Genomic DNA, 27,642 nt, shown 5'->3' with positions numbered 1-27,642 from the left:
TGGATTCTCGTGGGAATAGTCTAACATCAAAAGCTATGGTGGCACTGTTCTCAATGGTACCAATATTTCCCATCAGCCCTTCACAATGCGGGGTCAGCTCTAGCTCACAAATAAAGTTTCTTGCACCTTCTAACACATAATCCATCAGGAATGTTGGATTCCTGATCCAGAATGGAAAAGGAATTTACCACCTGTTATTAAATGTACAATTTCTCGTTATCCCTCAGTATTTCAGCAATGGAGTCATTTACTGATATGGATTTATTTGGGTTAGGAAGACTGATCAGAAAAACCAGAGGGGCTCCTTGCTTCTGTGAATAATAGAGGGGTAGCTGTGTGACAGAGGCCTCACTTGACATCAGCACAACTTTGGAGCACAGATAAGATTAGATTGTGCAAGATGGGCTTTTACATTTGTAAATACAGATGACTGATGGCATAATGCCACAGAAATACTCCAATTTATAAATTATAATCCAATTTGAAAATAATTATTCTAATCCTTTCCCTTTTCCAGAATGAGGCCTGGAATGAGAATAGCACAAGTATCAAAAGAAGATCAATTTAAATTTGGTTCAGGATACTTTTATCTTGGTAATAAAAAAAGTACTTAATCTAAGTGTTTCTGTTTGCTGCAGGCATTTAAATGAGTGTGAGTTATTGATCAGAGCAAACGTACCTTTTGGGCAGACACATCCAGCATGGAGTTAAACTTCCAAATACTGTACACAGTTTAGACAAGATAGGTGAACAAATTTAGAAGTAAGAGATACAGCATTGCCCTGACACCTCTCTCCTCTGTAATTGCCTACTTGTCTCCAAAAAGAGAACCATTATTAATGTATCTCGACATTCATGCATTTTAAATGCTTTCATGAGTTATGGGCATTTATTGCCTGTCCCTAATTGACCTTGAATGGAATGGCTTGCTAGGCCATTTCCGAGTGAACCAAATTGATGTGGGTCTGGAGTTACATGGAGGCTAAACCAGGAAGTGGCGGAATTCCCTCCCCAAAATGTTCTATAGGGTGCGTACAGGAGGAGGACCAGTGGTCGGCATAACATCGTGGGCTGAAGGGCCTGTTCTGTGCTGTACTGTTCTATGTTCGAAAAGCACTTCGTGAACCAGAGGCATTTGTACAACAATTGGTGATAGTTGTCCTGGTCACCACTGCTGAGACTAGCTTTCAATTCCAGATTTATTAATTGGATTTAAATACCACCAGCTGCGGTGTTTAGCTTGAGCCTCTAGATTGCTAGTCCAGTGACATTACCTACCTCTTATGTTCATACATAAACTTATATATCTATGTGCACATATAATATATAGAATATATAACACAGGAAGAGGCAACCTGGTTCACTTGTCCATATGACTTCTTTCCACACATCCTCCTTGTTCAGGTGTGTGTCTGTATGTGTGTGTCTGTGTGTGTGTGTGTGTGTGTCTGTGTATGTGTGTGTATTTGCACAAACTACTTAAAATGAGGGGCATCACTATATACTCGAGCACTCCGTAATAATGGCACCAACTATTTCCAGCTGGCTTTTACTAAGTGGAGATAAGGAGCTACCTATAGGGCTATTTCCCTCTGTCCATGTGCACTCATGCCCTAGTGAAATAAATCCAATGGACCTGGTAGATCCGCCCATCCCCAAAAAGCCCAAATACCTCACATTGCTCCTTGACAGCAAAGGTGCCTGTCATTGGGAATTGTTTAGTTACTCTCTTTAATTGACTTTCTCCTTTAAATCCTCATGCCCCTTTCTTGGAACCTCCGTATACAATGTGCCAATGCCAGGTAAAAGGTGATTGGGGTCCTATTTTGTAGACTCCCTAAAATGATTGACTATAAGAAGAAGTGCAAGGATGACCCATGATGAGATGTTGAGTGATTTCTCTGGCTACCATCTTGTCCGTGGGTAAGGACACTGCTTCAGCATAACAGTTTTCCCTCTCAGCGAGGATTATTCATTTACCAAGTCCTTGCAAGTTTACTGGTTTGCTTTCTCTTCCTCACTTCCATGGCCTCTGTTTGTGCACATCAGTCATCCAGAGAGCCTTTTTGTTCTTGGCCAAAGTCATGGTTCAGATTGGTGACATGGCTATCCATAAAATCAGTTAGAGTCATGGGGTCATACAGCATGGAAAAAGACCCTTTGGTCCAATCCGTCCACACCAACCAGACATCCCAATCTGACCTAGTCCCATTTGCCAGCATTTGGCCTATATCCCTCCATACCCTTCCTATTCATATACCCATCCAGGCGTCTTTTAAATGCTGTATTTATGCTCACCTTCACTATTTCCTCTGGCAACTCATTTCATACACCCACCACCCTCTATGTGAAAAAAATTACCCTTCAGGTCTTTGCTTAAATCTTTCCCCTCTCACTTTAAACCTGTGTTGCCTAGTTTTGGACTCCCCAGCCCTATCAGAAAAACCTTGGCTATTCACCCTATTCATTCCCCTCATGATTTTATAAACCTCTGTAAGGTCATCCCCCTCAGGTTCTGACATTTGAGGGGGTAGGCGGTGGGAGATAAAAGCCCCAGCCCGTTCAGATTATTCCTATAACTCAACCTCCCCCAGATCCACTTACCTCCTTGTAAATCTTTTCTGCACTTGCTCAAATTCAATAACATCCTTCCCATAGAAAGGCAACCAGAATTGTGCGCAGTGTTCCAAAAGTGGTCTCACTAGTGTCCTGTATGGTCGAACATGACAGCTTAACTCTTAAATGTTCCGACAAATGAAGGCAAGTGTGCCAAATGCTGTTTTCCCCCCGTCTACTTGTGACCCCATTTTCAAGAACAATGCACCTGCGCTCCTAGGTCTCATTGTTCAGCAACACCCTCCAGGGCCCTACCATTGAGTGTATAAGTCCTGCCCTGATTTACCTTTCCAAAATGCAACACCTCACATTTATCTCAATTAAACTCCATCAGCCACACCTCAGTCCATTGGCCCATCTGATTCAGGTGGGGCGGCATGGTGGCTCAGTGGTTAACACTGCTGCCTCACAGCTCCAGGCTTCCGGGTTTAACTGCCTGCGTGGAGTTTGCACATTATCCCCATGTCTGTGTGGGTTTCCTCCGGGTGCTCTGGTTTTCTCCCACAATCCAAAGATGTTCAAGCCAGGTGAATTGGCCATGCTAAATTACTCATAGTGTTAGGTGCATTCATCAAGGGTAAATATAGGGTCTGGGTGGGTTACTGTTCGGAGGGTTGGTGTGGACTTGGGTCAAAGGGCCTATTGCCATACTGTGGGGGGATCTAATCTAATCAAGTCCTATTGTACTTTGAGATGATCATCTTCACTGTCTACCACACCACTGATTTTGATGTCATCTGCAAACTTACTGACTATACCTCCTATATTCCCATCCTAATCATTTATGTACATGACAAAGAGCAATCAACCCAGCACCTGTCCTTGCAGCACACTGCTGGTCATAGGCCTTCAGTCCAGAAAACAACCCTCTATCACCATGCTCTGTGTCCTACCTCTAAGCTAATTTTTTGTCCAGTGAGTAGCTCCCCCTGGATCCCATGTGATCTAACCTTACGAACCAATTTACCATGCAGAACCTTGTCGAACACTTTGCAGAAGTCCATACAGATCAGGTCTAAAGCTTTAACTTCATCAATCTTCTTTGTCACCTCTTCAAAAAACTCAGTCGTTAATGAGATGCTATTTCCAACTTCTACCAAGACTGCATTGCGGAAATCGATTCTTTGCAAAATTTTTAATTTTTAAAATTAATTTATGGGACGTAGTTATCACCTTAAAGTGATGGTGACTTTCCTGGTTCTGCTGCATGAACTCTCACAGCAGTGAGTTTAAATCCAACGTAGCAAGTGGGGCAATTAACAAGTCCACAATTAAATGGTAGTCTCATTAATAATCATTAAACTACAGGATTGTTGATAAAACCCAACTAGTTCTTCAGGGGAAAAAAATTCTCTCATCTGTTCTTGGTCCAGCCAACTTCTTATTTCAGATCCACAGGTAAGTGATTGACCTTCATCACTTTTCAAATTGCAATAGAAAACATTGTGTGTTGTCCCTCACTTTATAACATGGACTAATGTCCAAAGTCAGGGCTCATTACTACCACCTTCTCAAGAGCAATTGGAGATGGGAATTAAGTTTTGGTCTTGCCAGCAGTGCTCAAGAATGGATTTTGAAAAAAAACGTTTTCAGTTATTGATGTCTGATAACAGTAGTTAACAAAAACAAAAATTGCTGGAAAAGCTCAGCAGGGCTGATAGCATCTGCGGAGAGAAAGCAGAATAAATGTTTCAGTTCTGAAGAAGGGTCACTCAACCCGAAAAATTAACTCTGCTTTCTCCCCACGTATGCTGCCAGACCTGCTGAGATTTTCTAGCAATTCCTGTTTTCTTTCTGATTTCCAGCGTTCACAGTGTTTCCTGTTATAGTATTCTTTCCCAATCAATATCATTGCCAGATATGGTGGCCTATGGAATTCAGAATAAAATTAATGAGGTGAAGCATTAATTTACATCTGGAAAAGAAATAGCAAATTATTAGAAAGCATCAATGCTTTCTTTAAGGAAGTGACTGTGTTTGTTAATTGCTCTCATGGCTGGGTGTCTTCCCAAAGGGAATCTCTTAATCATCACTGGGAGCAAAATCATTCTTGTTTCATTCATCTTTACAAACTCCTCAATAGGGAAATGCAACTCTACATATTAAGAAACCTAGGTGGAGGTGCATTGTGGGAATTAGATGTAGTTGGCTGGAACCGAGCAGAGGTTGCATGTGGCTGTCTTTTGTGAAAAGAGAAGAATTTTGACTGTTTCGGGGCTTGGGAACGAATGAGTTGGCGCAGAAGGCAAGTTTTCGGTTGTCCCTTGAATGGCCGTCTTGTGCTGAACGATCACCAGAGAAGGTCAATCCCACAAGCAATGGGAGCAAGGGGTGCTGCAGTGATTATTAAAAAAAACAGACTGGGAATACTGCAGAAAAGCAAGAAAATAAATGAATGAAGATGGGACACATAAATGATCATAAAATACATTTGTAAAATGAAGGCTCTTGGTCTCATTCTATTGCAGCAGTGTTACTGCCTTTTCATCTAATGAAACGAGTCCTAGTGTCAGTTGTCCTTCCTGATGACTGGTTTCCAGCTATTGATTGTCTTCTTCCTGACAAATGTTTAACCACGATCTTTTTAATGAATTCTGAAACTGCAGTGTCATGAACAAAGGGGTCATGGTAATGGATTTTATTTTGTAAAGAGCTAATGTGACTCTAACCAAACTCAAAGTAGCTGGAAGTCATCTGATTGTACAGCTACAAGCTCTAACAGAAAGTAGTGCCTGGATGGGTTGAAAATCAGGAGTTTGTTTTCATTCTTTCCTAGGGAGTGGGTATTGCTCAGCCAACATTCCTTCATTGCCCTTGAGAAACTGGCCTCCTTGAACTGCTGCCGTCTTTGGGGCATAGGGACTCCCACAGTGCTGTTGGGCAGGATGCATCAGGAGTTTTGCCTCAGTAAGTGTAGGAACAGCGATGTCGTTCTAAATCAGGATAATATATGACTGGGAGGGAAGCATGCAGGTGGTGGTGGTAATACTATACATCTGCAGACCTTGTTATCCTCAGCGGAGGAAGTCACGCATATGGAAAGTGCTTTTAAAGATGCATGGGTGAGTCACTGCAGATGATGTATACTGTTAGCACTATGCATCATTGGTGAATGTTGATTGTGGTGGATGGAGCTTTGCTCTGAGTGTTCTCAAATGTTTTGAATGTTTTTGGAGCTGTACCAATTCAGGAAAGTGGAGAGTATTCTATTACAATCCGTAGTTGTGCCTTATGGAAGGTAGACAGGCATTGGGGAGACTGGAGGTATTTACTCATCAAAACAATACCAGTATTTGACCTGCTGTTGCGCCCATTGTATTTGTTTGACTAGTCGAGTTCAATTTCTGGTCAGTAGTAACCTCCAGTATGTTGATAATGGGAGTTCAGCAATGCTAATAACATCGCATGTCAAGGGATGCCATTTAGAAATGTCTCTTATTAGATGGTCATTGCCTGGTACTTGTGTGACAGCAATGTTACTTATCACTTATCAGCCCAAGCTTGGATGATGTTCAGGTATTGGTGGGTATGGATAGCGATCGCTTCAGTATCTGACAGGCAAATGGAGGTGTGAGAATTCTAACTTTTGAGAGCAACAGCAGATGGCTTGAACTGTAAAGAGACTCAACATAATTAATATCTTTATGTTGCACTTCCTCAAAATTAACATGTCACCATGTTGAGCTGTATATGGATACCTGCCTAAGAATAACCAGTGTGCAAAATTCCAAGGAGAAGTGTGTAAGAACTACCCTTAGAGAGCAGAGTTTTTTTAAACCATAGGAGGACAAAGAAAAAATGTAGACTGAAATCATACACTGTTCTGTTGAATTTGTCAATGCTAGAAGTACGGAACCAGTGAAGAAGGAATCTTCTCTTCTTCCAAAGACCTCCTAGTCTTCCTGTGCAAGAAAAGACCAAGCATGCAACTGCAGAAGCCAACACAGCCGCTGGGTCTGACTTCAAGCGTTAACTACTTTGCTTCAGCAAAGAGGAACTTGAGCAGTGGGCCCCAACTGTCTCCCACAGAGATCCATTGGGATTTTCATTTCATAAGATTTTCTTTCATCTTATTGGTGCTTATTTTAATCCTGAAAAACTGGATTAATTTCTTGTCAACAACTTATCTCATTATCAGAGAACAGTACAGCACAGGAGCAGGCCCTTCGGCCCAACCGTGTCTGTGCTGACCGTGATGTTATTCTAAAGGAATCCCTCTGTTCCCTGCCTGAAGGTAAGGTACAAAGTGAAAAAGGCTTTGACCTCTCCAAGTTTAATTTCTGATCAATGCTGCATTAGATGAGCGAGACAAGACAGTGATTAAAACCCCTGTAAAATTCTAATTCAAACTCAATTTCTGGTCACCTATTTTGAACAAGAATGTATGTGGATCTTTGCCTTGCTTTTGATGAAGAACCTTTTGGGTTCAGTGTAGGACGGTTACTGGATTAGTTGGATGCTGCCTGAACTGCTGTGCTCTTCCAGCACCACTAATCCAGTACTTGGTTTTCAGCATCTGCAGTCATTGTTTTTACCTTGTAGGACGGTTACTGACAGTCATAGATTCTTACTTTTTTTTAACCAAAGGAACCTTCAGTCATACTTGTAATAAATTAACCTTTAACCTGTTTATACAAAATGTCTGATTCTGGTCTGCTATAACTTGAATCATGACCAAAAGAAAGGGAGGTACACAAACTATATTAATCTAGAACTTACTGACTATGTGGCTGGTGGTTATGACAATGGTCTCGTGCTGCTGCTTTAGAAGATCTGAAAGTCCTATTTCAGCTTTCTCTGCATCACCAGAGGTCTCCTCTTGCAGATACTTTTCCAATGAAGTGGAACTTTTGGCAGTAAGTTCTTTTGGGCTTCAGTCTTGTTTTCTCTTAAGCAAAAATGCAAACTTTCAGTTCTGGAATAAAGTCATTTTTGAGTCACTGACCCCACAATGTATTCTGTTCACTAATCTATAAATTGCTAGGAAACACAATTTCCCAGTTGACATAGCAGCATCAATTAGTATATTTGGGACCACGGAACCTATCAACCAATTCCTAAATTTCTGTAACGTTTATTAAATTAATTCATTTGGATATGGGCATCACTGGGTAGGCCAGCAGTTAGTGCCCATCCCTTGTTACCCAGAAGACAGTTAAGGGTCAACAGCATTGATGTTAATTTGGAGACAAGTAAAGCAGCAGTTTCCTTCCATAAAGGACAATAGTGAACCAGATGGGTTTTTCCAACAGTGGTTTCATAGTTGTCATTAGACATTTATTCCAGATTTTAATTGAACTCAAATTCCCCCAACTACTGACTTGAACCTCCCTGATGAGCCTTCTTTGTGAACACAACTGAATGGCTTGATAGGCCATATGAGAGGGCAGCATGGATCAGAAGTCATATACAGGCCAAGAGAGAGGACAGTAGAGTACTATCCTTAAGGGAAATTCATGAAATAGATTTAGTTTTTACAACAATGCAATGGTTTAATATCACCATTACTGATGGTAGCTTTTTGTCCCTGATTTATTCAATTAATAGAATTTAAGTTTCCCAGTTCCAAGGGTGCAATGCCTTTTGATAGTTTAGGTCTGGAAGCTGCATAAATGCATGAGGGAGAAAAGATATAATGTTAGGATTAGTAAAAAATGATGGAAGGAGATTCCTATTGAGGAATTACATTAGCATGGACTAGTCAGACCAGACAGCCTGTTATCTACATAGAAAGCCTGCAACACCTTTTTTTAAAAAAATGGGGATCAGGATGACCTCATCCAATTCTCCCCTACTCCATAGCTTGACCACCTAAAGAGAATAGGAGAAAGTGAGGACTGCAGATGCTGGAGATCAGAGCTTAAAACTGTGTTGCTGGAAAAGCGCAGCAGGTCAGGCAGCATCAAAGGAACAGGAGAATCGACGTTTTGGGCATAAGCCCTTCAGGCATTCCTGAAGAAGGGCTTATGCCCGAAACATCGATTCTCCTGTTCCTTGGGTGCTGCCTGACCTGCTGCGCTTTTCCAGCAACACATTTTTAAGCACCTAAAGAGAATACTTGGTCTTGATTCCAAATTTGCAAATGTTGCAGGAGTTTGTTTTAACATATATTTCAACTTTTGTTCTATATGGCAAATTATTAGCAGAGATTGCAATAGCTCCTGCACCAAGACTGGTTAAGATACATTGCTCTTTGAACGCACCAGTATCATAAAATAAGTGATTTATATTTGTTTGCAATGTAAGTGTATAACGACTTCATGAATGATATTAAACAAAACCATTCTGCCACAGCTTTATTCATACTCACATCTAGACCTTACTAAACTGCCAATTGCATGATGTCATTTGAGTTGAATTTGAAAAGATGATTGGTACATTTCCTTTTAGAACATGAAAGCTCATTGTGGGGATAGACAGAAGATTGGTTGTCCAGTAGAGAATAGAGACTATATATAAACGGATCGTTGGCTGACTGGCAGGATGTGACAAGTGGAGTCTTGCAGATGTCTGTTCTGGAGACTCAATGTTTTTAAAAACTTACATCAATAACCTAGATGAGAAGGAATGAAGGTGTGGTAGATCAACTCACGAACAGCACAAGGATAAGGATGTTGTGAAGAAGGTATAATAAGGTTGCTGATGAATGTAGATAGTTTGAGTGAGTGGGCAAAAGTCTGGCAGATGGAGTGTAATGTGGGAAAATGTGAAGTGATTCACTTTGGTAGGAAAAATCAAAAAGCATTAAAAATATTACTTAAATAGACAATGACTGCAGAATTCCAGGTAACGGAAGGATTTCAATGTTCTAGTACATGAGTCACAAAACATTAATTTGCAAGTCAAGCATGTCAGATGCAGTCCTTTTTATGAAGAGATGATGTCGTGCTTCAGTTTTATAGAGCATTGGAGAGACCACATCTCAAATACCACATAGAGTTTTAGTCTCCTTGTTTAGGGAGGATTGTAAATACACTGGAGGTGGTTCAGAGGAGGTTTGCTAGATTGATACCTGAAATGAGTGAGCCTCTTTAAACAAGCTTGTTTTCACTGGAGTTGTGAAGAGTGAAGGGTAACTAAAGTGAAGTATTCAAGACCCTGAATGGTCTTCACACGGTAGACGTGCAGAGGATGACTCTTCCTGTGGATGCATCCAAAACCAGGGGGCACTGTTTTAAAATTGGGAGTCACCCATTTAGGACAGAGATGTGGAGACATTTTTATTTTGGAGTTCTCTCTGCCTCTGAAGGTGATGGAAGTAGGCTCATTGAATGTTTTAAGACAGTAGCAGACATTAGCGAGTTTTGAGAAGATTTGTAGCTCAGGTTGAGGTTCTGGATGTAGGTTTGCTCGCTGAGCTGTAAGGTTCATTTCCAGATGTTTCATCAGCATACTAGTTAACATCTTCAGTGGGCCTCAGGCAAAGCACTGCTGATAATTCCTGCTTTCTATTTATATGTTTGGGTTTCTTTGGGTTGGTGATGTCATTTCCTGTGGAGATGTCATTTTATAAGGGGATGAGTGTTTATTGGGTTAGATGGGGATGTAGAATTCAAAATGCAAATAGACCAGCCATGGTCTTATTGAATGGCTGAATAATCTACTCCAGCTCCAGTTCTGTATGACTGTAAAACCTATATGAAAAGCCTCCAGCACAGCAGTGCTGAGAGTTTATTCAGATAAAATACACCCCAAACATTGAGTACATTAGTCCTTTATTATCTTTAATTATAGTTTAGCTGAACTGGGATAAGTGCTTTCACGGTATGTTCAGAAGCTCTTTAAGCTCCAGACTAAAATACCCAAGTCTTTGTAACAATGCCAACTTAATCATTTGTTTACTAACTCAGCATAGACAAGACCAGCAGAAAATGCTTAACCAGGACTCGCATTTTATACATAATTGCTTACATTCTGAAAAGCTGCATTGTTTCTGGATGGAATCAGGCAATTGCGTAAGGATGGATAGGATGCATTGAATTCAAGCAGGTTATTCAGCCCAACCAGTCAATGCTGGCATGATCTCCACCAAAGCCTCCTCCATCTACTTCATCCAAACCGATTATTGTAATGCTATATAGCCTCCTCCCTCATTTATGCCAATCAACTGCTCCTTAACTATATCTGTACTATTCACCTCAACTCCTACCTGGTTTCAAATTCTCACCATTGTTTGGGTCAGGATGGTTCATCTGAATTTCCTATTGGATTTCTTAGTGACTATCTTGAAAATGATAGCCTCTGGTTGTACTATTTCCCCAATGGAGGGAACGTTTTCTCTGTATCCACTCCAATGAAACTTTTCATCACTTTGTGTACCTCTGTTCAGTCATACCTTAGTTATCTCTCAAGCAATAAGACCAGAAACAACCAGTCTGCAAGACCTCCTGTGATATTCTCATACATTTCTGGTATCATCCTTGAAAATCTTCTCTGCACCCTCACTAGTGTCTCTAACTTTAAGATGGCAACAAGAATTATATAATATTTTGGCAGTTTTATTGATGGTTACTATTCCTCCCTCATCCCCCAACAATTTTGTCCAAGTCGGTGTTACCTGCAAATTTAGGGATTGAGGTCTTTGATTCTAGGTCTTTAAATGTTAATAGTGACCAGTAAATTATGAGGGGCATGGATAGGATGAATAGACAAAGTCTTTTCCCTAGTCCAGAACTAGAGGGCATAGGTTTAGGGTGAGAGGGGAAAGATATAAAAGAGACTTAAGGGGCAACCTTTTCACGCAGAGGGTGGTACGTGTATGGAATGAGCTGCCAGAGGATGTAGTGGAGGCTGATACAATTGCAACATTTCAGAGACATTTGGATGGGTATTTAAATAGGAAGGGTTTGGAGGGATATGGGCCGGGTGCTGACAAGTGGAGCTAGATTGGGTTGGGATATCTGGTCAGCATGGATGGGTTGGACTGAAGGGTCTGTTTCCATGCTGTACATCTGTATGACTCTATGAGATTGGCTGTTATAAATCCTCAGTTCAATAAATGTACGGCATTGAAGAATCCAAATTAAGAAGTCATCTAGTTATGAGTGAATCAGAAATGGAGATAACCCTTTCAGTAATTTTATACAATGAGGATGAATTGAAAGTAATGTTTAAACAATGGCTTGTATAAATACAGTTGCTGACTATATCATTGACATATAGGTGATTTACTGGTGGTGGTTAATAGATTGAAAAAAAGACACCGCTGATGGAGAGGAAGAAAAGTTCAGTTGTGCCTAAGAGCTGTACTGGATATATATCTTTGACAGCATCCCAAAGCATTTCATGTACATTGCATTAAACAACTGTTGGTAAATAGAAAAATAGGCAGGACTTTTTCTATATAGCATTTGTGCATAAGGGTGGCAAAATGATTAGCACTGCTGTCTCACAGCACCAGGGACCTGGGTTTGATTTCAGCCCTGGGTGTCCATCTGTGTGGAGTTTGCAAGTTCTCCCCTGAGTGTGTGGGTGCTCAGGTTTACTCCCATAGTCCAAAGATGTGCAGGTTATGTTAGGTTATGTGAATTAGCGATGGTAAATGTGGGGATAGGGTAGGTCTGGGTGGGATGCTGTTTGGAGGGTTGGTGGAGACTCGATGAGCTAAACGGCCTCTTTCTGCACTGTAAGGATTCTGTGATTTACCACCTAACGTTGTAACTCTTTCTGTACCAAAACAGAAGCCCCACCAAGTTCTGCAGGGAGACTTGAGCCTGGAATCCTCTGATGAAGGTGCATGTGTTACCAACTAAAGCAAACTAGTTTGGCCCCTAGGTACTGTGTACTGGGGCCAGCATCATTTCAGTCAGGTATCAGTCATCCTGCAGATGATTGTATCTTCTTGGCACCATATCAGTTGAGATGAGAATGCCCATTACTCCACAAGATGACATCACATATCCATAGTGGGGTCATTAGCCAATACTCGAGTCACATTTGTATCATAATTTGCAGTTCTCATTTCACCATGTCCCCTTCACACACACCACGCGCCAGCCTGAGCTGGAACTAGGTTGCCTGTTCCTTCAGTGTTGCTGGGTCGATATCCTGGAACTCTGCTCCGAACAGCATTCTGGGTGTACCTACACCCCAAGGACTGCAATGTTTCAAGAAGGCAGCTTGCCACCACCTACTCCAAGGGCAATTCGGGATGGGCAATACAGGCTGGCCCAGCCAGTGGTGTACACATCCCATGAACAAATATAAGAATTGTGGATAACCATGTCCAGAATTAGTTAAGTGACGCTAATAATAATAACGGTGAACAAATCCAGCACTGGTTCCAACATCCGAAATGAGCTGTGAAGTACTTATGTTGACCAAGGTATGTACTAACCGTGTAAATATTTTAAATTCCACAGATGTGTATCAACCATAGCCTGTTGGTGAGTTAAAAAAGACTTTTCTAGCACCTTCCATGTGGAAACAGAAGTAGAGCCTTCAATCCTTTGTGCCAGACCGGTCATTAATTGAACTCAAGGCTAATCTAGAATTGACATTCTCAGGAGATCTCCAAGAGTTTTACTATCATTACTGTACTCTTAAAGTGTGGTCGCTGTTTGTAATATAGGAAATACAGACAGCAACCTGTGCACAGCAAGCTTCCACATACAGCACTTAAGTAAATGATCAGGTGAGAGTGTTTCCATTGAGTTAAGACTGGCATCATTTAGCCATCTTATTTCTATCTTTCATGGGGAATGCAAAAAATACTTTGGAGCAGATCCAACAACTCAGTCATCCATCCTGATTGACCTTGCCTGTCTCTTGTCTTACAGCGTGGAGTGATGGCTGAAAAGCCAGTCGATCCTGGTTGTGTGTCAATCGCTTTAGAAGATGCGGTTTGCAATGGCGCCTCCCAGGATGCACCTCTCCTCACCACACACCTCAAGAAGGTGGAGAACCACATCACCGAGGCACAGCGATTCTCCCATCTGCCCAAACGCCCAGCGGTGGATATAGAGTTCAATGACCTCTCCTACTCCGTCAGTGAGGGGTCTTGCTGGAAGAAAAGAGGTAGGGGTAAGATTTGTTTTGCTTCTTTGTTCGTTTGTAACACACTTGTGTCTGTTTTTGTTCCAGAGTTCATGGAACAGGTATAGGCCATTCAGCCCCATGTTCTACTTTCAGGGAGATCTTGGTTGATCCATTCACTTCCCTCACATGCTAAACTCACCATGAAGGTCTCACCTTCTCACAACCTCATCCCTTGTGTGAGGGTCAGTGACCATTCAGGTTAAACTCCCTAACGAAAAAGCAGTCCGATGGGACTATGGTGACTCGAAATGAAATTTTAACTCTGTGTGCCTGACTTGGTCCAGAGATCCCTTGCCTGAGAAACTGCTTGAATCTCAGTTTCGAAATAGTCTGCTTTCCTAACGTCAACAGGGATAGGCAATAAATGCTGACCTAGCCAGTCACGACTTTATGACTCTATGACACCCACAACCCACAAATGAAAATAGAACAAACAGGTTTTGGGAAGAGTGAATTTAAGCTTCACTTTCTTTTGCGAAAAGTGCACCCTGACATCACTGAATGACCCAGGTCTAATTAGTAGGTAAAGCTGTAACTAGGTTCAATTAATCTCATTGAAAGGGAGGAAAAGTGCTACCTTTCTTAAACACATAAACCACCATAATCCATTGTTTAATCCACAGTCGATTAATGCATTGCTTTTTAATGCAGAATTTCTTGAGGCTAATACTCAGAAGTAAAGGATCCTGTCTGGTCAACTACATGATTCTTTTCTGAAGTGATGAGTCCAATGAGCTGGGAAACATTTGTACATCAAAGGCTTTTACTGTGAACTCAAAGTGTTGAGATTTAGGGTAAACCCAAGGATTGAATAAGAATTGTTTTAAGGATAGAAATCAACAAATTCATACAAGAAATTATGTTGGAATATGAAGAGGATTGGGGTGTTTGGGGAATAAGGAGTGGTGTTTGCATGGATCAGTAATAGAACTACTATTGACACTAATTTCCATAAATCACCTATATTGGAGAGGCTGGATCAAATGATGGACTTTTGAGGTTTTCCAAATGTTAGTCCATGTAACCTATGTCACAGAGTTGGATTTTTGTCAATACAGATGTCTTGAAGTTTATTAACATCACTATTTTGCATAGCTTTGATATCACATGCTTACACACACATTCTAGGGACGGTGCTTGCTGCTGTTACTGTACATTGCATCCACATAGCTGACTGACTGACTGAAGACACTGCACTGACTCGGTGGTACAGTGGCTCAGTGGTTAGCACTGCTGCCTCACAGTGCCGGGGACCTGGGTTTGATTCCAGGTGACTGTGTGGAGTTTGCATGTTCTCCTGATGTTTGCGTAGGTTTCCTCCTGCAGCCTAAAGATGTGCAGGTTAGGTAGATTTGGCCATGGTGTCCAGGGATGGGTGGGTTAGCCTTGGCAAAAATGCAGGTTTATAGGGATGGGTCTGGGTGCGATGTTATTTAGAGGGTCGCTGCAGGCTTGATGGGCTGAATGGCCTGCTTCCACATTGTAGGGATTCTTGATTCTGTGACTTCATTACACAGAGAGATGGGTATATTTATATTGGAATGTCCCATTTCATAATGTCAAACAGCTGTCTAAAGTTTAAACGCAACAAATTGGACAACTGATACCAAACCAGGAAGGACCGAGGTCTTGGAGGATGTGGCGAAGGAAGTATGGAATGCATTGGATAAAATCTTTTTTTTTTTAAGTGGGCAAATGGAATTTACTTCAGGTGAGTGTAAAATTCTGCACAAAGAATGGGGGAAAAAACACACAGGCTCCATGAATAATGCTGAATGGCAATGTTTGATGTGACACATAAGGGGATATTAGACAGTGACAGTGGGGAATGCTGCAGAAGAAAGAGGTGGAGTGGTTTAAGAAGGTAGGCCTAGAGTGTAGGGTCTTGGCAGCTATGAGTGAGTGCTATGATCCCAGAGGTAGATTGGGGCCCTTTTGTGTTACAGTAGTAGTGACCCTACCCCTGAACCAGGAGCCCTGGGTTCAAGTCCCACCTGCTCCAGCGATGTTATGACACAATTTGGTTAGAAAAATAGATCAATTTTTAAAAAGAGGCAAATTGGGGCCCTTTTGTGTTGTAGTGGTAGTGTCCCTACCCCAGACAGAGAGACCTGGTTTCAAGTCCCACCTGTTCCAGAGATGTGTAATACCATCTCTGAACACATTGCTGTTTTTTTTAATTTAACTTATTTTTCTAATCAAAGGCAGATAGGCCTTCAGGAGAAAGCAGACAGAAAGCTGTGGCAGAAAATAAGTCAGATTAAGTTGTAGCTAAACTATACAGTGCTCTGTTTAAACCTCACCGCTTTAAGTGATGGAAGCACTATAGAGAAAAGTTCAAAGGCTTGTCCAACATATCCAAAGTCTCTGCAATTGGACATGAGTGGAGCAACCTGGTCTTTTCAGTCAAGAAAGAAACTTCCCAAGCTTTGATCTTCCATGAGATAATTATTAGAATGGAAAAGCAAATTTGGTTATTTGTTGAATAAAATAAAGGGGACATGGATTGAAACTAGTGAAGACTAAATTAGGACATTCTTCTGTAAGCAAAGCACAGCCAACATATGAAATGAACTTTTAGGAAGAGCATTGAAGGTGGAAACCCAGGGAATCTTTTAGGGAAAAACAGAATGTTTTACATTAAAGATATTAGGATCTTTCTAGGGAGGGAACTAAGATCAGCTTAATAACATGCCGTCGTTATTTTGTGATTTCTGAATGTACAACCTTGTCTTTCCATGAGAGCTGCCTTTGTTTGATTTATGGTTGGCCTTGGGCTAGCTTAGTTGACTCGTTGACTATGCTGTCTTCGATTCCTGTGTGGCTTTGCCTTTATAATAGAAAAATACAGTAGTAGGACCTAAAAAAAAACATCCAGCCATTTTTCTAGCACAGAGTGACTGAGATCTTATGGTTGTGAAGTTCTCACACTCAGAATATTAACCTGGTGCCAATCTTTGGTCTTCACAGAGTTGAGGACCATTATGGATCTTCAGCCAAGTAACATTGTCTGATAATTGCCTTATCCCACAGAGTGTATAATTTGAGAAAATCCCTGCTGCTATTAAAACAGGAAAATGGGTATCCATTGACTAGAAAACACGTGTTATGCAGTCTGTTCTGGCTGAGTGTATAATGTCTAGCTCCAAGGTCTGAGAACATTAGTAAGTGATTCTTAGAGTGAACATAAAATGAGTGAGCTACACTGTCTTTGCCACATTCACTGTCAAACTCAGTAATTTTGTGCCGTTGTGAATTGTAATCTGAACTTGTTTTGTTTTTGCAAAACCAGCATAAATTTCTATTGATCCCCCTCTCTGAAGTCATGCTTTTGTTAGAAGGAGAAAGGCCTGAAACCTCAGGTTGTTTCAAAGGGTTTTTTTTGATCCTCAACCATCTTTTACCAAGACAGGCAGAAGTATTTGATAACTGGGTGAAAGAATCCTGAGCTGATTGTGACACAATCTACCAGCTCTACAACTGAGAGAAGGGGTTAAATCACCATTTATTTTATTACTTAGTTTTTTTTCAATAATAGGATGTGGGTATCGCTGGCTGGACCAGCATTTATTGCTGATGCATAGTTGCCATTGAGAAGGTGGTGGTGAACTGCCTTTAGAAATCACATCACACCGGGATTTTTGACTTTGTCCATCCTAGTCTAACACCAACACATCCACTTCCTGTACCACTGCAGTCCATTTGATGAAGGTAGACACAATGCCTTAGGGAGGAAATTCCAGGATGTTAATCCAGGAATACTGATATATTTCCAAGTCTGGATGGTGAGTAGTTTGGAGGGGAACGTTTTGGAGGGGTGGACAAGTTCCTAAGTATGTGCTACCCTTGTGCTTCTCGATGGAAGTGGTCACAGGTTTGGAGGGTACTATCTGAGGAACCCTGGTGAATTTCTGCAGTACATCTTGCAGATGGTGCACACTGCTGCTATAGGACATTGCTGGAGGGAGTGAAAGTTTATGGGTGAAATGGCAATCAAGCAGGCTGCTTTGTTCTGGATAGTGTTGAGCTTCCTGTCTGTTGTTAGATCTGCACCCATCCAGGAAAGTGGGGAGTACTCCACTTATTTGCAATTCTCATTACAATGTTGCTACCTAAAGTAGCAGCACCTTCGGGAAAGGTCTGGTGTGAAGCGTTCCTTCTGATTGGAAACATTACGTAAGAGAGTTGGAAGTTCTTGCACCCGGAGTGAAGCAGAGAGAAGTGGAGAGTAATGCAAGGGGCTTGAGTGGTAAGACCAAAGGCCTACAAGCATGAAGTTAAGACTGGAGAAGATTGCGGATGAGGGTCGGATAAAGTCCCAGTGGGCTTAAAACAAAGATTGCTACTTCTATGTTAATGAAAATTATGGAGGAACACAGGGCAAAGGTCCAATGTGGAAGGACCACAGAAAGTATGCATTGGTGGTTCTTCAGATATGTTTCTGGAATGACCCAGCTGCCCCGTGAGGGGAGATTGGGGCCTGTATTTTTGAGAGGTTAGAAGAATAAGAGAAGTTAGGTGGAGACAGATTGTGTTCAATCATGATCACATTGAGTAACAGGAGAGGCTTGAGAGACTAAATGGTGTTCTCCTGTTAGATTTCTAGGTATCTTACTAAACACAAGGGTGCAGCTACTTGCTGGAGGTTATAATTACACTGTGATTTCAGCCTGACAGAAATTAATCATGGAAAGATTCATGCGTGGAATTGAAGTCCTTTGGTAATTATAAAAATGGCTTTTCTTTCCAAGTATCACTCTTTCCCCATCACCCAAAAACCCTCACCAAAGTCAGAAGCCAGGAGGTTCAGTTCATTATCCACAGTGGGTTACTGAGGAACTCCTACTCTTTCTTTTGGGTGGCACGGTGGCACAGTGGTTAGCACTGCTGCCTCACAGCGCCAGAGACCCGGGTTCAATTCCCACCTCAGGCGACTCTCTGTGTGGAGTTTGCACATTCTCCCCGTGTCTGCGTGGGTTTCCTCCGGGTGCTCCGGTTTCCTCCCACACTCCAAAGATGTGCAGGTCAGGTGAATTGGCCATGCTAAATTGCCCGTAGTGTTAGGTAAGGGGTAGATGTAGGGGTATGGGTGGGTTGCGCTTCGGCGGGGCAGTGTGGACTTGTTGGGCCGAAGGGCCTGTTTCCACACTGTAAGTAATCTAATCTAATCTAATCCTAGGCAAAAGTGGGTACTGCAGATGCTCGAGATTTAGTCAAGATTAGTATGTTGCTGGAAAAGCACAGCAGGTCAAGCAGCATCTAAGGAGTAGGAAAATCAACATTTCAGGCAAAAACCCTTCATCAGGAATACTGAGGCACTCCTGCACACTGTCAGAAGGGCCATCCTTCATGTAGCAGGTTCAACTAAAGCTCATTTACCTGGACTGTTGACTCCAGGGACACTAAATCTGAAAACAAACTCAAGATTCTCCTAATATTCTGGGAAATGCTGTTTCCTCAGTCAGCATTGCTGAAAGTTGACAAAATTACCATTCAACCCATCCCTCTTCATAAGGTCTTGCTGTTCTCAATGGCTGCCATGATTTGTTTGTAACAATAGTCACTGCATTTAAGTAATTCAATATGAAGTGAAGAGTTAGAAGATAATCCTGAGACATGCTGAGCATTATATGACTATGAATCTCTTATGTTCTGTTTCCTTCTGTCTGTTCCTCCCTTATCTCTCTCTCTCTCTCTCCTTTCTTTCTCTCTCACCCCTCCCTCTCTTTCTTTCTCCTTCTTTCTTTCTCTCCCTTTCTCTCTCTCTCTTTCATTCTTTTTCTTTCTCTCTCTTTCACTCTCTCTTTTTCTTTTTTTTCCCTCTCTTTTTCTTTCTTTCTCCCTCTCTCTCTATTACCAGTTGCTGTCATTAAAGGAAATGTATGAGATGACCAGTCCTTGTCCAGTTATTTATTCTCAGCGTACTATCTCTATTTTTAAGTGATAGTCATTTTTATTGTATTTAGTTTTTCTTGGGATGTGGATGTTGCTGATTTGGACAGCATTTATTTCCCATCCTTTTAAAAACATTAATCTATGTCATTAATTTATAATTTGCTCATCCAACTCAATGTTTGTCTGCTAGGTGAAAACCTGAAGGAGGTCTGTGCTCAGAGGAGCCTTGTCCTCTGACTGTCATTGAGTACGGCTTTTTTCTGAGATTGATTTGGAGCTGTCTATTTGAGTTTTAAATCAGTTATCACACAGTGTTGCCATGATGTCTAGTTAAATTTACTTTGACCCTGCTCTTGATGTGCAAGCAGCACGTGCACCCATAGATAATACAGGAGCATTAATGTGCTCTGCTGACATCATCCTATTGGAGCAATGCCGATCCATTTAGAAAACACAAGTTTTAGTCTTCGATAATGAATAAAACAAGTCCACACCAACCCTCCGAAGAGCAACCCACCCAGACCCATTTCCCTACATCTACCCCTTCACCTAACACTACAGGCAATTGAGCATGGCCAATTCACCTAACCTGCACGTTTGTTTCGAACTGTGGGAGGAAACTGGAGCACCCGGAGGAAACCCATACAGACACTGGGAGAATGTGCAAACTCCACACAGACAGTGGCCTGAGGTGGGAATTGAACCTGGGTCTCTGGCTCTGAGAGGCAGCAGTGCTAGCCACTGTGCCACCCTAGGATTAAAGGAAGCATCTTCAGGATGGCAAACTCTAACTAGTGGTGAACCACAGTGATCAGTGCTGGGGCCACAATGCATATTACTGACTTTAGTGAAGAAAATGAATGTACTCTAACCAGGGTTGTTGTTAAATCCTTGCGGATTTACAAGTATGTTGCCAGTGTTAGAGGGTTTGAGCTGGAGGGAGATGTTAACTAGCCTGGGGCCATTTTCCCTGGAGCATCAGAGGATGAGGGGTGACCTTTATAGAGGTTTATAAAATCATGAGGGGCATGGATAGGGTGAATAGCCAAGGTCTTTTCCCCAGGGTAGGGGAGTCCAAAACTAGAAGGCATAGGTTTAAGGTAAAGGGGGAAAGTTTTTAAAGGAACCTAAAGGGCAACTTTTTTCATACAGAGGGTATTACATGTATGGAATGAACTGCCAGAGAAAGTGGTGGAGGCTGGTACAATTACAACACTTAAAAGCCATCTGGATGGGTACATGAACAGGAAGGGTTTAGAAGGATATGGGTCAAATGTTGGCAAATGGGACTAGATTAACTGAGGATATCTGGTTGGCATGGACATGTTGGACCGAAGGGTTTTTGTTTATGCTCTATACATCTCTATGACTCGAACACAAAAATAGCTGGAAAGGCAAGTAGTGAAGATGACACGTGGAATCTACAGTGAGATGTAGATGGGTTAAGTGAATGGGCAGACATTTGGCAGATGTCACATAACATGAGAAAGTGTGAGGTTATGCTCTTTGTCAGGAATATTAAGAGCTAAATATTATTTAAATGAACTCCAGAAAAATGTAGCACAGTTGAATTTGGAGATCCTTGTGCATGTGACATAAACAGCTAGCATCCAAATTCAGATTAGATTCCCTACAGTGTGGAAACAGGCCCTTCAGCCCAACAAGTCCACACCGACCCTCCGAAGAGCATCCCATCCCCCTACATTTATTCCTTCACCTAACATTACAGGCAACTTAGCATGGCCAATTCACCTAACCTGCACATTTTTGGACTGCGGGAGGAAACCGGAGCACCTGGAGGAAACCCACGCAGACTTGGGGAGAATGTGCAAACTCCACACAGATAGTTGCCTGAGGCGGGAATTGAACCCGGGTCTCTGGCGCTGTGAGGCAGCAGTGCTAACCACTGTGCCACCGTGCCACCCATTCACTGGGTAACATGATGGCAAATGGAATGTTGGCCTTTATTTCAAAGGTAATGACAATTGAGCTAAGATTAGAGTGCTGCTGGAAAAGCACAGCAGGTCAGGCAGCATCCGAGGAGCAGGAAAATCGACGTTTTGGGCCAGAGCCCTTCATCAGGAATGAGATTGGGAGCCTTGTTAAAATTATATGAAACACTAGTCAGTTCACACCTGGAGTACTGTGAACAGTTTTTGTTCTCTTACCTAACTAAGTATGCATTGGGATGGGAAGCAGCCTAGAGAAGGTTAACTAGATTGATCGCAGGTGTGAGGGGGACTGTCTTCTGAGGAGAGGTTGATTAGGTTGGGCGTTTAGTCATTGGAGTTTAGAAGAATGGGAGGAGACCTCTTTGAAATGTATTAGATTCTTAGGGTACTTGGATGGGTAGCTGCGGAAAGTTTGTTTCCTCTTGTGGGAGGGTCGATTACCAGATGTTATTATCTCCAAGTAGGAAGTCAGCTATTTAAGACCGAGATGGGAATTATTTCTGATGAATCTATGGAATTCTTTACCATGAAGGGCTCTGGAAACTGGATTATTAAGTATATTCAAAGCTGCAAGAGAGAGATCTTTAATCAGTAAGGGAATAAAGGATCATAGAGAAAGTAGGAAAGTGGAATTGAGGATTATCAAATCAACCATGATCTTATTGAATGGCAGAATGGACTTGACAGGCCAAAGATCTACTTCTGCTCCTGTGCCTCATGGTCTTCTGTACATGTTACAAGCAGTCTATATCCAAATGCAACAAGACCTGGACAATATCCATGTTTGGGCTGACCACTGACAAGTAACCTTCACATCACACAAGTGCCAAAAAACGACCATCTCCAATAGAAGAGACCCTAACTATCGTTCCTTGACATTCAGCGGCATTACCATCATTGGATACCCCATTGTCAACATCCTAGGAGTTCCTATTGACCAGAAACTGAACGAAATACTGTAGCTACAAGAGCAGATCAGAGGCTAAGAATTCTATACTGAGTAACTCACTTCCCAAAGCCTGTCCAGCATCTGCAAGGCACCAGTCAGGAGGGTCATAAAATTCATCTCACTTGCCTGGGTGAGTTCAACTCAAGAAACTTGACACCATCCAGGATAAAGCAGCCCACTTGATTGGCATCACATCCTTAAGCATCCACTGGGCAGGTTCTGGCTTGGCTATGAAGCCCTCTGCAGTCAAATAGCCAACTGACACTCTCTGACTAATGGACACTCATTAAGGCAGCCAGGAACCAAGAGGTGTTATACAAACATGAACCGGCACAATTCGGAAAGGGAGAACATTGCAAGGGAGCTGTGGAATGAACATAGAAGTTTAACATTTCAATTCTCATCGTGCATTCAGAATCAGGAATTCCTTTTGGACTTGCTTACATTTCTAAAATAAGTCACAGGTATTATGGAGCCACCGGTGGATTGTATTTTCAGTTAATCACTACACAGACATTGTCACAGTTTCCCACATTATAGTTCCTTCGGGAGTTCACAAGCACCGTGCTGATTAGAGTAAATTCTCTTTATTGCCTGTGCTGTTGCCACAGTCATTCACGTTTAAATGCATCAACTCCCTCCTTCGCTCACTAACTCATTTTTACACTCACCCTCACAGTCTCAGTCTTTCCTTAATACTCAGAAACAGTGATATATTCAAGTCAGGAAGATGTGTGGCTTGAAAGGGTACTTACAAGTTCCCATGTACTTGTGATTTTTGCATTTCTGGCTGGAAGAGGGAGTGGATTTGGAAGGTGCTGTCAGTAAATCTTTGGGTTACTACAGCACATCTTGTAGATGGTACACACTATTGCCACTGTGTATCGAGGCTGGAGGAACTGAACTTTGAAGGTGCTAATCAACTGAGCTGTTTTGTGCTAAATGGTCCTAGCTTCTTGAATGTTAGTGGAGCTGTGCCCATCCATAATATGCTATCGCTTTCCTGACTTGTGCCTGGTAGATAGTAGACAGGCTCAGGGAAGTCAGGAGATGGAGTATTTGCGCAGAATTCCCAAACTCTGACCTGCTCTTGTAGCCACAGTATTCATATGGTTAGTCCATTTCAGTTCCTAGTCAATCTCCCATCAGTTGATTGAGGGGGGGAATCCAATGAAGGTAACACCATTATGTGTCGAGAGGTGATGGTTAGATTCACTCTTTCTGGAGATAGTCATTTTCTGACAAGTAAGTTGCATGAATATTACTACACTTATCAGCCCAAACCTGGGTACTGCCTAAGTCTTGCTGCATATGGACATGGACTGCTTCAATATCTGAGAAGTTGCAAGCGGTGCTGAACAATGGACAACCATTGGCAAACATTTTCACTCTGACCTTATGATAGAAACTCTTTAATAAAGCAGCTGAAGATGGTTGGGCCTAGGATACTGCAAGAATCATGCAGAGATGTCCTGGAGCTGCAATAACTGACTTCCAATAATAACAACCATCTTCCTGTGTACTAAGTATGGTCCCAACTAGTGATGATTTTGTCCGATTCCCCATTGACTCCACTTGCTAGGATTTCTTGAAGCTACACTCCGTCAAAGGCAGCCTTGATGTCAAGAGGGAAGTTATTAATTATTGTTCTTTTGTTACACTGTAATTTGTACACCACTGTGCCTATTGTCTGGATGTGTCAGGAATCACTGTGTTGTCTTGTGTGTTTGTACTGTGTACAATTGTGGACTTTCTCTTTCCAAACAGCTTAACTTCCCTCATTTGCAATGTGACCAAACCTGGTATTTGGTTTGTGTGGAACACAAAATGGCTGCTGAGCACATCCCTTTGACAGCAGCCTAAGCATCCAAAAGTAATTAAATGTGTGAAGTGTTTTTGCAATATGGAAGGATTGCTATTCTTTATGATTTAACCCACATTTCTATGATAAGACTAAACATATTTATGAACTCAAGGGGTATTGCACTAATGGGATCACTGTGGATTTTTGCCAGTTTGAAGTAAAATCCCAATGTCTACTTAGCCAAAGGGTTAGTCCTGCAAGTTCACTTGGTATTTGGTCAAGTCAGAGCAACTTGCTCAAATGTCAAATGCAATCAAGAAAAACTTGCATTTATTTGCCATCCATTTCTAGCCACAGGATGTCCAAAGTTCTTTACAGCCAATGAATTGTAGTCACTGGATAGTAGGAAACACAGCAGCCAATCTGTGTGCAGCAAGATCCTATGAACAGGGGAATATGATAATAGGTATATAATCCTCTTTCAGGTATTGTATGAGAATAAATATTGACCAGGATATGAAAGATAACCTGAAACAAAACCAGAAATTGCTGGAAAAGGTCTGCTGGAGCAGGTTTGTCAGGAGTTGTGGAGAGAAATCAGCTGTGGTGGTGGAAGCAAAGTCATTGGGGACATTTAAGCGACTGCTGGACATGCACATGGCTAGCAGTGAGTTGAGGGGTGTGTAGGTTAAGTTACTATATTTTACATTGGATTAAATCTCAGCACAACATCGTGGGCCAAAGGGCTTGTTCTGTGCTGTACTTTTCTATGTTCTGTGTTCTATGTTCTAATGTTTCGGGTCAGTTCTGAGGAAGGGTCACTTGACCCGAAATTTTAACTCTGATTTCTGTCCACAGATGCTGCCAGACCTGCTGAGTTTTTCCAGCAATTTCTGGTTTTGTTTGTGATTTACAGCATCCGCAGTTCTTTCGGTTTTTAAGAAGGATAACTAATTCTATTGTGTGGGACCTCTTCTGTCCATCTGTGAGGGTGGGTGGTGCTTCTGTTAGATGTGATATCTGGACAATGAAATCTCTGTAAATCCAGCAGCCACTTAGACTTTGTGCTTTCATTTCTGGAACTGAAAACTGCAGGCTTTACACTCAGGAAGGCATGTTACCCCCGAAACACAATTGGCACCTAAATCAGCAAAGTTCAACAGCTGTATTTGTTTTCTGTTGGTGGAGATGACAAGCTGTGGATTTTTAAATAGCACCTGACCAAAATATTACCTATTCATCCAAGCTAGGTGAAGGATAAATGCTCAGAATGCATGATGCAGTCACATTTGTTCATGGGATGTGGTTGTCAGTAGCATGGCCAGTATTTAATGCCCATCCCGAGGCCCTGGGGAACTGTCTTCTTGAATACAGCTGAGTGAATAAGTTTGATAAGCTATTTCAAAGAGCCATTCAGAATCAACCACATTACACTGGGCCTGGAGTCACATATAGAGTAAAGGCAGCAGATTCCCTTCTCTGAGGGTTATGAGTGAACCGGTGGGGTTTGATGATAATCAATGATGGTTGATTTCATTAAGTAAAACAAAAGAATGTGCAGATGCTGAAGATCGGAAACATTAAATGGAAATGGTTGAAGAAAATCAGCGGGTCTAGTCGCATCCGTAGGCAGAAAGCAGAGCGAACACTTCAGGTCCAATGACACTCTGCTAAATGCTATCAGATCTGCTGAGTTTTTCCAGCAATTTTGGGCTTTGCTGCATGGTTCATTTCATGGAGACTACTGTTCAATATCAGATTTTTTTTCAAAAAAAAGACTTTAGTTGAATTTAACCAGCTGTCACAGTGGGATTTGAGAACCCATCCCCAGAAGGATAGATTAGATTCCCTACAGTCGGGAAACCGGCCCTTCGGCCCAACAAGTCCACAATGACCCTCCAAAGAATAACCCACCCAGACCCATTCTCCTACACTATATTTACCCCTGACTAATGCACCTAACACTATGGGCAATTGAGCATGACCAATTCACCTGACCTGCACATCTTTGGATTGTGAGAGGAAACCAGAGCACCCAGAGGAAACCTACGCAGAAACAGGGAAAACATGCAGACTCCACACAAACAGCAAGAATCAAACCCAGGTCCCTACCACTGTGAGGCAGCAGTGCTAACCACTGAGTCACCGTGCTGCCTATAAGGTTAAGCAATATCTCTGGATTGTTAGCTCAAGGATTTTACCAGTATGCCACTAAAGTTTGAACCGCTGCTGAATTCACTGATATAAACTCCTCACCTATGGTACCTCTTTGTTAGCAGCACCATCCTAAGGTTTGAGGCTTCATGGGAGGGAATTCAGCCTGTGACTATAATTAAGAGTGTCTGCTTGTGAAGAACACATTCTCTGCATAATGTACAGTGATCAGGAATGTGCTACCTGAGAGCTTCAATCATAACCTGTTTGCATGGGCTTCCTGTGTGCGAATTGGTTGCTGTATTTCCTGTTCAGAGCCTATGCCGTGCAGTTCCTCAAGTGATCAGCGAGAAGGGAGCTGCCAGTGTTATGTATTGTCAAAATGAGAGTAGTGCTGGAAAAGCCCAGCAGGTCAGGCAGCATCTGAGGAGCAGGAAAATCGACCTTTCGGGGAAAAGCCCTTCAATAGGAAGACCTTTGCCCAAGGCGTCGATTTTCCTGCTCCTCAGATGCTGCCTGACCTGATGTGCTTTTCCAGCACTACTCTAACCTTGACTCTAATCTGTAGTACACACTTTTGCGTGGTGTTATGTATTGATCTATCCACAGAAGAGAAAAAAATTCTCCTCCAGACTTTTAAACTTGCAAAAAAGAAATTTGATAAAAGATTGAAGGAGCAACAATTTGCAGGTTTCTGGGGAAAACAACAAAGGAAACAGACAAATTGAAAAGCTCTGTGAAAGAGCTGGTGTGGGAGTGATGTATCAAATGATCTCCTTTCTTTCTTATATCAGTTGTCATGGTAGTGGTAAAATATGGGCTATCTTTTTACAACATCGGATTTAAATTCCTGAAACCTTCCCAGATTAAAATGTTTTTGTAAAATATAAGAAATATGGACCTGATCATAGCTGCAGCGATCACCTGGTCAGAGATTGAAGTAAATACAGGAAGTAAATGGGAAAGAAATAAAACTGAACTGAAGTTCTCTACCACCAGGGTCAGGTGTCAGAGATTTGCATCTCCTATTGTTGTGATTTTCCTTGTATCATAGTTTACACATAGTGAACATGAAAGGATTGCCTGAAACTAACAAACTTGAAAAGAAAATGGAATTAGACTCTAGAACACACAAATGAAGCAAATTTCAGTTGCTGTTTTGCAGAGCAACAAAAAGAAAATGGATTGATAACAGCAAGGATTGGAAGACCCTCTTGCTGTTCCCTTTTAATCAT

At 41.9% G+C, this 27,642-nt stretch overlaps 1 protein-coding gene across 4 annotated transcripts in view; it reads left to right on the top strand.

Moving 5' to 3' along the window:
• abcg4a (ATP-binding cassette, sub-family G (WHITE), member 4a) overlaps positions 1 to 27,642 on the top strand; it is a 140,838-nt gene that overhangs the window by 27,557 nt on the left and 85,639 nt on the right. For 3 of the 4 annotated variants that reach the window (XM_072593340.1, XM_072593342.1, XM_072593344.1), the window contains exon 2: positions 13,395 to 13,638. In XM_072593340.1, coding sequence (XP_072449441.1) covers positions 13,395 to 13,638 — 244 coding nt within the window. The remainder of the gene's footprint in view (positions 1 to 13,394; positions 13,639 to 27,642) is intronic. The other variant, XM_072593341.1, reaches the window with a different exon arrangement.

The sequence above is a fragment of the Chiloscyllium punctatum genome, chromosome 23 (genome assembly GCF_047496795.1).
Source record: "Chiloscyllium punctatum isolate Juve2018m chromosome 23, sChiPun1.3, whole genome shotgun sequence".
NCBI classification, from domain to species: Eukaryota; Metazoa; Chordata; class Chondrichthyes; order Orectolobiformes; family Hemiscylliidae; genus Chiloscyllium; species Chiloscyllium punctatum.
Note: the sequence above shows the minus strand (reverse complement) of the source record. Positions and strands in the feature narration are given on the sequence as shown.